The sequence below is a fragment of the Melitaea cinxia genome, chromosome 2 (assembly GCF_905220565.1).
Source record: "Melitaea cinxia chromosome 2, ilMelCinx1.1, whole genome shotgun sequence".
Taxonomy (NCBI): domain Eukaryota; kingdom Metazoa; phylum Arthropoda; class Insecta; order Lepidoptera; family Nymphalidae; genus Melitaea; species Melitaea cinxia.
In genome coordinates this window covers 8,515,927-8,527,478 of record NC_059395.1, presented here as the reverse complement: position 1 = coordinate 8,527,478, position 11,552 = coordinate 8,515,927, and the positions used below count along the sequence as shown (strand labels likewise).

At 40.0% G+C, this 11,552-nt stretch overlaps 1 protein-coding gene across 1 annotated transcript; it reads left to right on the top strand.

Annotated features, from left to right (window-relative positions):
• Window positions 1–583: 583 nt before the first annotated feature.
• Window positions 584–11,322, top strand: LOC123663960 (COP9 signalosome complex subunit 6). Its single transcript, XM_045598599.1, has 6 exons — window positions 584–988; window positions 1,844–1,975; window positions 6,312–6,463; window positions 7,664–7,829; window positions 8,207–8,400; window positions 10,737–11,322. The coding sequence occupies exons 1-6, from the start codon at window positions 745–747 to the stop codon at window positions 10,875–10,877; spliced, it is 1,029 nt and encodes a 342-aa protein (XP_045454555.1). The 5' UTR covers window positions 584–744; the 3' UTR covers window positions 10,878–11,322.
• Window positions 11,323–11,552: the final 230 nt, after the last annotated feature.

Sequence of the window (11,552 nt, the reverse complement as noted above, 5' to 3'; positions counted from 1 at the left end):
AATCTAAAGCTTTACCGAAGTATGTAAGGATCGTAGCAAGTGGACAGAAGTGATCTCTGCCTACCCCTACGGGAAAGAGGCGTGATTATATGTATGTATGAACATATGTATGTAATAATTAATTCAATTAGTGTAATGAAATTTTTAAGTATTGAGTAAAGCTCTTTCTTTCTCTATTTTTCTCATAGCCATAGCATAGATTCAGTGCAGGCCTATTGCTAAAGAAGATTTACTTCAGTCGTGCGGTCTAAAACACACTTGTATTTTTTCTTTTTAGCTTCTAACCTTCACAATCCAATACGTCTCCACTCCCCACGGCGCTCGAGTAAATCCACATTTAGAATTCTGGCCTCCATCACCATACGTATAAAAAATTTCGAGCGCCTTAAAAATCTGTCTGAGTCAGATTGGTCTATATTTTTTTTGTATTTATTTCTTGTTCCTTTCTTTTTCGTTTTTATAGTTCGTTTTAATAAAACTTAACATTTAATAGTGTGCTTCTCCGTAATGGCTTCGCTATATTAGTCTGGTCACATTGAAATTCGAATGTCAAATTGATCATTATCAAATTGGAAATACTTCAAAATCTTCATTGCATTATACATTGTATAGAGCCATTAAGCAAAGAACTAACTAACTAACTAACTACATTGTATAGATTTGTACTGAAATCAATTTTGCTTTTTTTGTATTTTATCTAACTAATATAGGTGTTGCGTCAACTGTTTCAAATAATTCAGAGCTATGTCAAGTGCAGATCGAATTGATTTTGAGATGGAGGTAGAAGTAGAAAGTGCATCATCAGGACCGCCGGTGGATCTGCCGAATCCAACATCACCAGCTCCTTCAACCGTTGGGAATCCTAAGAGCGTGGTAGTAACTACGGCTACTTCCGGTTCCGTTACTGTTTCTCTTCATCCATTAGTTATTATGAATGTTTCGGAGCATTGGACCCGTTTAAGGGCACAAGAGGGCTCACCACAAACAGGTATTATATTACAGTGGTTTTTTATACTTATATTGAATAAAGACGATGGATTGGTTAGTAGGGCACAGCACTAGATGCTGCTGTAGTGGTTGAGGTTGCAGGCCGGTAGCCGCTTGTGACAAATATTTGTATGACATGAGTTGTGAGTGTGTTCCCGACCCATACCACATGTTTTACGCCCTACTTGTAGCTAATGAGTGTGCAGTGGTTATGGCTAGTCTCTAGATTAAGAACTGTCATTTTGAAGTTAGATCAGTTAGGTTTATTTTTTTTGTAACCAAATTAGGCAGATAAACGGTCTAATTTGGAAGTTAGATAGGTTAGGGTTATTTTGTTTTTTTTGTAACAAAATTATGCTGATAAACGGTCAAATTTTAAGCTTAGATAATTCGACGGCTTTTAATTTAAAGACCTGGGTTATTATTATTAATTTAAAGTATACATAATACAGTAATACATATTTTAATGTACATTATTTATTCAATTTAGGTTCTATACATTTTCTGTCGATTTTTAGATGCCATGATTCTGATTTGGTAATTAAAGACTTTTATATCAACTTTAAATTTGTTTGTTGCAAAACAAAAATAATAAAAAATTTGTATTTGTTTTTACATAGTCACATGCAATGTCCATTTTTATAAAATTAAAATTGTAGCTAAAAATTTCTTTCCCTATTTTTTTGCACTTAGGAATTATATATTTTCTTCAAATTTAATTGAGAAGTATAGAAAGTGTTTCTTCGAAAAAACAAATCCGTCAGTCAGGATATATCATTTTATAACTATAGTGATCTATAGTTATAAAATAATATTTTATTAGATTTAATTTCTAAATAATAATCAAACTTTTTAGTTATTGGTGCTCTCATTGGGAAACAAAAAGGACGAAACATAGAAGTAATGAACTCTTTTGAACTAGTTTTTAGTGTCATAGATGGTGATATAATTATTGATAGAGATTACTACAATTTAAAAGAAGAACAGTGTAAGTATATAATGTTTATTAGTATTTATATATTATGACTTAGTAATTATGGTTTTGGATTCTGTGAACAAACTCTAATATTTGACAGAACACTTGCCCAATACATATTATTTTTAAAATATTTTGAAGAAATTACCAGTTAAAACAGGTGTTAGTGCTTTTTTTTTAAGTAATTTTGTTTCTTCAATAAGTATCTTACCTCTGTTATTGGTTTTTTCGTTACCCCAGACTATGATGGCAATTCGAGTCTGTTGCAACGATGATGTCTGATTTCTCTGCCTCGTAGTAGTTTACCAGCCGTACCAGGTCTTGTGGTGGGGGGTCCTCTCCGTCTGGCATATAGAAAGACGTGAGGACAACTCCCAGCGATGTGTTCGAGGAGTTGGCTGTTTTAATTGTGCAGATATCTCTGGAACAGAATTCAGTTAGTGTCTGCATGGGAATATTATTAGTGACAAATATAGCTGCCCTTGGGTTAGGTTCGTTACTTGTTATGAGCTTACCTTTAAGGTTGCCTAATCCTTGTATGGACCCTGACCGCGATAGCCAGGGTTCTTGGATGAGGGCTACAGCTGTCTTGTTTGTTTCCAACCACCTACGCAGCTGTGCCGTAGCGGTAAGGCTGTGGTGGAGATTGATTTGGAGAGCTCGACTGCTAGGTACAAGGGACTCCATCGTTAGAGTCGTCCCCTGTCCCGAGGTCGAGTTCTTTTAACCCTTGGGCCCAATCTCCGCACTATCCGCCTCATTACCGTCGCTCGCCATGTCGGCGTTCGTCAGATCGTGCGCAGTGTCCGAGAGAGTGCCTTCGGGTGTGTCGTTTTCTCTGCAGCTGGTGCCTGGTTGTTGGGTAGAATCCTCTACCATCATCAGGGTATCCCCTGGCTGATTCACCTTAGTTTGTTTTGTTTCCCTCGATTGTGGTGGTATGTCGGTAAACCGTCCCTTTCGTTCTTCAAACTTAATGTAGACGGCGCCCAGCATATAGTATAGTTGACGCCCACGCTCTAAGATGCTAGCTAGGATTAGGTCCTCTGGTATACTGACTACTATGAAGGTACCTGTAGCCTGTTTTTGAGCTGCGTGCAGCAACCATCGATCTACTTCAGCCCAGGGGTTGAAGTATCGAAGTGCTTCGCCAATCTTGCTTGTTCTGCTTTGCCTGGTTTTAGAATTCCACACCTGACTTTCCTTGGTAAGTCAGATTTCCTGCGGACTTCTAATTTGACTCCGGAAGTCAGTGTGTGGCCGTCAATGCTTGCTTTTCACCCACTCCATGGCCTCGACGTTCATGCACCACAGCTGTAGTGAACCGTTTGCATATGTCGGTTTGCCCTGGAACATGGGTGGATTGCTAGCTCGCGCTAGGCCGCTGCATAGGATTTGGGTGTTGCACCAGTGCGGGCCTTCTTGTTGGCCCCGCTAGGTGTCTCCGTATCCTCAAGACGATGTCGCTTGTTGGTGTTTTTAGAGGTACCCGGTTCGGGGTTTGGCGTTACTTCCAGGTTGACCTCCGTTGGTTATGCCAGAGCACTTTCAGCTCTTAGCTTCCGTTTCCGTCTGTTTTTGGTATTGGGTCTTTTTCTGCGTTTGTCTGGCTCGCATTTTTCTGTGTTACCAGTGTTTATGTTGGTCTTCTTGTTTTGTTGTGTCCTGTTTGATTTTTTGGAGGTGACTACCATCCACGGTCCTCCTTTATCCGGGCCTGGTAGGGTGATTGCAGTCACACCCCCGGCCATCCCCTACTCAGCAGCCGCGATTGCTCCCGCGTCAGCCGACGGGGGCAAAACCACGTTTCTGGATGCCACCACATTTGCTTCAGCGTCGGCTCTCGTTTCGCCGGTCAACGGTGACGGTGGAGCGCTTACAACCGCCCCACGCGAAACCACCGGTTGCTCGATGTTTTTTACGAATCCTGATGTGTCCATGGTTCGGAAGGAAAATTCTTCATCTGCTGAGCTTCCCACCCTCCTTCGAGCCCGCAACTGGGAGTGCTATATGAGCACTAGGACTACCCAGCAGATATAGGTGAAGAGAGTTGGCGTACAGCGCGACATCAGGAGCTCGGACGCACGTGCCCGAGGGCCGCGTGCTATGTGTGGCTGGTAGACCAGATTCGGATATACCAGTTGTTCCACACATCCTTACTCCGTCAGCATGGCCTTTCGCTTCTCCCCCTCCACCTCAACTACGGCGCTCTGACGGGACGTATAGCCATTTCCTCCAAGCTGGTTAGACTCGGGGGCTACTGTTTAGCACGAACTCGGGACCAAAGGGGCGTGTTGTCGGCTGGTCTGGCTCGACTCAACCTCCCAGGACTCCGTCATCTGCGCGTACAGCGATCAACTGCGGAGGCTCTACCGCAGGTAGGAATTTGTAATTGAGATCCACCGGGTCACCTACTATACCCGGCAGATGGCCTGTCATACTTAGCTACAGCAGTAGCTAGCCGGGGTACATGGTAGTTTGCGGCGCCCGTTTCGACCACAGTATTTCCAGGGTGTGCGACCCACTCCAAAAGACCTGACGCCCTAAGGAATGGGTTCGCCCCCAAGCCCGTACGTCGGCGAGCTGAGGGCGACGAGGACGCGTATGACAGACTTGACAGAGGCGAGCCAATAAGCTTAACGCCGCACACTTAAGCGTACTCACCCCCGGCCTACACCCCTTCCCCCCACCCCCATTTTCTTTATTAATTCAATCAGCAAAATCATTATTTCTTGCTACCACCTGTATGCGGACGATCTTCAAATTCATACCCATTCTAAGCTGGCCGACTTATCCTCAAGTATTAATCAACTTAATCATGACTTAATTAACATTTACAAATGGAGCAACTCGCTCGCGTTAAAAGTTAATCCTTCAAAGTTCCAGGTCATTTTGTGGGTAGCCCAAAGTTGATCAGTTGTATAGATTGGTCACTTATACCACCTGTAGTATTTAATAATACTATTCTGAACCACAGCAAGAATGTTAAGAATTTGGGGGTAACTCTAGATCAGTTTCTCTCCTGGACACCTCAATTAACTGAACTCAGCAGAAAGACATTTGCAGCCATCGGGTCACTTCGTCGTCTTCAATTCTTTCTTCCTTTGCCTACTAAAATTGCATTAGCACAATCAATCCTTTTACCGATTCTTGACTATGCAGATGCATGTTTCTTAGATCTTACAGAGGTGCAACTGAATAAGCTTGAGTGACTCCAGAATCTTTGTATACGGTTCGTATTTGGGCTTCGCAAATACGACCATGTCTTCGATTACCACAAGAAACTCAAGTGGCTCCCGATTCGTTTTCGCAGGAATACTCATTTTCTTTCTATTCTTTACTGTGTAATTTTCAATCCTGATGCCCCTCAATCCCTTAAAGAACGGTTCACGTATCTTTGCAATACCCATGAACGTTCCCTTAGATCTGACTCCAATTTACGTCTTAAAGTTCCTTCTCATACATCCTCCTTCTATTCTAATTCCTTCACTGCTAAAACTGTCCGCCTTTGGAATTCTCTTCCGCTTCCAATAAGACGTGCTTCTACTCCAGCCTTTTTTAAGCAACGTCTAAAGAAGTATTATATGCCCCTTAACATATAATAATTTTTAGAATTTAAATATACATATTTTATATCAATATATATTGTACATTTACACACGTATATTATACTATCTTGATTATTTATGTATGTATATTTGTATATATCTATGCGTATGTATTAGTGAATCTATGATACACTATTTTTATTCATCCTTAAGAATTGTACACTTCCTATCCGCCACTACTATATAGTGTCCTATGCCCAAAGGTTGTCTGGGAAAAATCGCTCTTCAGCGATATGATCGCCTTTGTACATCTTTTTTTTAGTTAAAATTATTTGTTCATATTTTGGTGTGCAATAAAGAATATATTATTGTTATTCATAAACTTCTACTTTGTCAATTCTTAATAGCAAAGTATTTAGAATTTAAAAATATATTTATACTCTTAATAATTATTTGAATCTCTTGTTTGGCCCTCTTCTCAAATAATCTCTACTAATATTATAAATGTGAATGTAAGTTTGTTTTTTACGCTTTCACGTGGAAACTACTCGACCGATCATCATGAAACTTTGTACACATATTCTTTGAGGTATTAGAAGTAACATACTTACAGGATACTTTTTATTAAAAAAAATTCAATGCCAGCGAAGTCGCGGGTAAAAGCTAGTAGTATATATATAAGTAATAATTCTTTTAAATTTTTAATATAGTAACTAGAGAGTGAGTTTCAAATTGTAATTTTTCTATGGTTTTAAAAGTATATAGCTTATTTATAAAAAGTTTTATTTATATCCTTATAGTTAAGCAAGTATTCTCGGACATGGACTTTCTTGGTTGGTATACCACTGGAGATACTCCAACAGAGAGAGATATAGCTGTTCATAGACAGATATGTGACATAAATGAGTGTCCAGTCATGTTAATGCTCAATCCAGCTGGTAGAAAGGGTGATGTAAGTTTTAAATTATTATTTACAAATGTGACAACACATAAGCAATGTAGTGTTAGCAACTGACTGTTGATCTAGCCGTCTCGTAAACCCCTGCGGGAGCCTTCAGCCGTTTTAATTGTAGGGTCCCGGATTTGCAGGCAACAGGATTCCTCCAGCGACAGGCTGGCCTCGGCGAAAAGGCCAGACTTCTCCTCCATGGGGACTGTCCAGCTCACCTCTGAACAGTCTCGACGATGCCGTGTCTAGCAGGACCGGGTTCCCATCCCGGCTCGACACTGGCACAAGGGTGTTACTGAAGGCGCCTCCTACGCATCCCCATTTGTCGCCTGCGGAGACAGGACTCGTTGGCGGCCTCCTCTCTCACCCGCTCGTCATTCTCCTTCTGGGACATTACTGTCTCGCAGAAGGAGACCATCGCCTTCCAGGACTCGTCGTCGCCGAGCATCGCGGTGATTACGCTCGGCAGTGACAAGTACCGTCCGAGGACTGTCGTCAGATCGCGACGCAGCGCCGCCCATCTCGGACACACCTCGAGGGTGTGCTGGGCCGAGTCCATCGTCGCGCCACAATCGTGACATCCAGTCGTCGGCTCCCTTTGGGCCGTCCGACACAAGTAGTCACCAAATTTTAAAAGTAGCCGTACCCAATGAGATCCTGCGTCAGACGGAAGATGAGGGGCTTGCGCTTACGGCGCATTCACCGCTCAAGGACCGGGCGCAAGGCAGTCATTACGCGTATGCCATACGGCTACTCCGCCGGGTCCTCTCCCCATCTCCGCATTGGTGCTTCTTGCTCCATCCGGCGTACTCGTAGGATTCCGTCCAACGTAGGTCCTCACCGAGAGCCCTCCTAGCCGAGACGTATGAGTAGATCTTGGCAAGGACCTCCTTCACGAGCTCCCACGGCGGGTCGCCGGCTAGAGCAATAGCTGCAGCCCAAGCTGTTACAAGTTTGATCAGACAAACAAATATTTATTGTTGTCTCGGCGTTTGTGCTTGTGTGTTGTATATGATTCTGGACCTTTGACAAATAATTCACATCCTATTGAGGGCCCTTGAGTGTGAAGAGTAAACACTTTTTTGTTTATTAAATATAATTTTAAATTTTTTGTATTCTTAGAGTAGTCTTTTTACACCTTTTGCATACCCTAAAGATGCTATAGTTCATAAAGTCAAATAAATGAATCACTATGGTTTTCAGCAATTGCCAGTTGTGCTATATGAATCTGTGATAGATGTAGTTAATGGGAGAGCTACAATGCTTCTTGCTCCTTTGACATATACTTTGGCTGCTGAGGAAGCCGAAAGGATTGGTGTGGACCATGTAGCAAGAGTATCGTCAGGGGAAGCTGCTCTTAATAGCTTAGGTAAACTACATGTTATTTAACCTATACCATACATTTCATAAAGGTAATATTTTTAAATAGCAAACACATTTGTGTTGCGTTCTTTTATTGATTCTTATTTATTGTTGTTTCTAGAGATATTTATATATGTACTTAAGAATGTCTATTTTCAAAGGATGATAATTATTAAATGTTTTTTTTTTTGTTTAAAATAAATTGTTAAAAATTTACGATATTACAAACAATAAATGTGACAAAATTGTGACAAATCAAATTTCTTTTCTAGTTTAGAACACTACGTAAAAACCATTACTATTTTGATACCATCACCTGTAGGATGTTTTAAAAGATACGATTTTGCATTGTATGATGTTGACAATTTAAATCCTATATTTTAGTTGCGGAACATCTAACAGCTCAAAGATCAGCTATTAAGATGTTAGTTTCGCGGGTAAGGGCGGTGCTGGCGACCGTGCGGGCTATCCGCGATGGGACTTTGCCACCCCGTCCAACGCTCTTGAGAGAAGCAAGAGCCCTTGCCAACAGGCTTCCGTTACTCACTTCTCAGCAATTCCGTACACATTTCTATAATGTGAGTTTTGTTTTATTTTCTTATTAAATAATTTTTTTTTTTCAAATATTGTAATACCTGATAGTTAATTTAGTTTTAGTTATACCTTATTTCACGTAGGATGGGTACGGTGACACATGTCAAATTAACTCTATAGTGAGGTGACCATGTATAATTAATTGATGTAATTCGATTATCGAGTACAAATGCGGTTAACCTTTAATCGATTATATAAAAAAAAAATTTAACTGCTTATTAAAAATTAATCATCGCTATAGTGAATAAATAATATTTTAAGGGTGGTGTTAAACGCGAGAAATGAGCTATCGACAAACCCATTAACACAGCTCACGTGGCAAATTATTAGTCGTTCGCCTTTACCCTCCGGTACTTTAGTCGAAGAATGAGCAGTGTCGTCTGTCCATACTTTGCCAACAGTATGATTGGCGTTCAACCATGTCTAGTCAAGGAATACTACGTTGTTCCAATCCGTAATGTTTTTCGCCTTGTCTAAGAATGTCACAAAGTTTACACGCACTTTTCCGTTTGTTAACTTTTATTTTATTTTATGGAAATCCAATTTTATTTAAAAGTCGCCATAACGATGTCACACTTCCATTAAATAATTTAGCACCTTTCAAAGACATTAATTATTGTAAAACTGTGGGCAACTCATTTCTCCGCTAATAATCGTATTCAACCTCAACGACCAAACATTTATTTCCTGTGCCTCTTTTTGGGAGTCGATAACTTATTATCTTCCATATTGGTGTCACCATACTTTTCTTTACTTACTTTTGACACTAAGCTCCTCGAGCAATGCGTCCTGCCTGTGTTAACATACGGAGCCGAGACGTGGACACTGACCAAGGGACTGGTCCACAAGTTTAAAGTCGCTCAACGTGCAATGGAACGGGCTATGCTTGGGGTCTCTCTCAAAGACAGGATTAGAAATGAGACTATCCGCGAGAGAACGAAAGTAACCGACATAGCCCACAGAATTAGCAAGTTGAAGTGGCAGTGGGCTGGTCATCTGTGTCGCAGGACCGATGGCCGTTGGAGTAGACGGGTCCTAGAGTGGAGACCGCGTCTTGGCAAACGCAGTGTGGGACGTCCTCCGGCCCGTTGGACCGACGATCTACGTAAAATTGCCGGTGTAGGCTGGATGAGGATTGCGGAAGACCGGGATGTGTGGCGCGAACTTGGGGAGGCCTATGTCCAGCAGTGGACTGCGATAGGCTGAAGTGTGTGACACTAAGCTGTGTGGCTACGGCAATAAAGAATATAGTCACCAGCGTCTCTTCCCGTGGGTGTCGTAGGAGGAGACTAAGGGATAACACAGTTCCACTACCACCTTGAAACTTATAAAGCCGACCGATAGCGGAATAACCATTCAACTGCTGGCTTTGAAATACACAGGCCGAAGACGGGCAACAGCGTCTTCAGTGCGACAAAGCCGGCCCTGCGGTCACCAACCCGCCCAGCGTGGTGACTATAGGCAACACACATGAGTTCACGCCATTTTTTGGCACGAGCTTGTGGGGGCCTATGTCCAACAGTGGACTGCAATAGGCTGAAGTAATTTTGGACACTGTATTACGCCTAATTTCAAGTGCCTGTGCAACTCAATCCACTATGTGGTTGACAGATAATAATGGACCGCTATTTTCTCACTCCCGTTCAAAGTATTCCCGAAAGCGGACAACCAATTGACTGTTTGAAACGGTCTTCTTTTGTTCTTTTCGGCATTTTACAGAACAGAACACACACACAAAATGAATAACTAAAAAATAATAATAACAGAACTTAACAACAATAAAACAGCAACAAATACAACTATAGCAACTGGCAAAACCAAAACACGGGAAGCATACAAGAGACAGAAAGTACTGATTGAGATATCTCGAGTCAGTGAGATGACGCGATTCACAAGATGGCCGTTGCGATTATTTATTTTAGCCGATTACTACGTGTCAATCCCTATCATTAAACGTTTCGTTTCATGCCTGTAATTTTAAGTTATCATTTTTTCTGTACCTTTTTTATTTTGTTTAAAATATAAAAACGCATATATAAATACAATTTCAATCTAATCAAGCATTATTATTTGCTTTGGAAACTAATTGGTGATTTTTAAAAATGTATATTTATCCGATTTGTCGAAAATAGTGAGCGTGTATTGGAACATATCAAACGTCACCGTACCCATCCTATGTGAAATAGATAATAAATAGTATAGTAGAATGATACTGATGATATAAAAAATTATACTTCTAATTTAAATTTTTAATGTAAATTTTTTAATTTCTAAATATGCTTAAATTAAATTTTAATACATATTTATTTTTTCATTTCAGCAATGTAACGATGTGGCTCTTATGACTTACTTAGGTACAATTACGAAAGGCTGTAATGCCATCAATCAACTTGTCAACCGATTCAACATTTTATATGACAGACAAGGCATGGGGCGTCGCATGAGGGGGCTGTTTTTTTAGGGTGAATAACAATACTAATCGCAAAAGGAAACACGATTATTAGGCTGTAAAGCATGGATTTCATGGTAAATTGTATCAGTTTAATAGGTGTAGCAATTTTTTCATTCAATCATGATACAATTTTCCATAAATCTATGCTAAATTTAAACATTGCAGAGAATCAAATTCAATCTATAAGTTCAAATATTATAATTTACATCTACACAGCTCTCAAGAAGTTACTAAAAAAGGGTATATTACTGTTTTTTTTTATTACTATTTTTTGCTTTTTCTTAAGTTTTTATGTATAATTGTCTATGGTTAAAGTGTGTCATATTTAATATTTATCTCTTTTGTTAACTGATTATCAAGAGAAAGTAGTTGCGTATAATTTAACTTGATACATTCTGCACTGTTAAATGAATCTGTAATTTTTTGGATAAGAAATAAAATATAATGAATTCAATATTGCATTTTTTTATTAATCTAATATCATTTATATATAACAATTAAGAATTATTGGAAATATGATTATTGTTGAAAATGTCAAAATAAATCAAACCAATAGGGAGTTTTCATTTAAAACACGGCATAATACTAGATCGTTCAATAAGTCCCGAGACTAACCTGGAAATGGCGCATATATTAAAAACTCTTTTGATTTTTAAAAAGTACTGGCTATCAATACAAGAATAT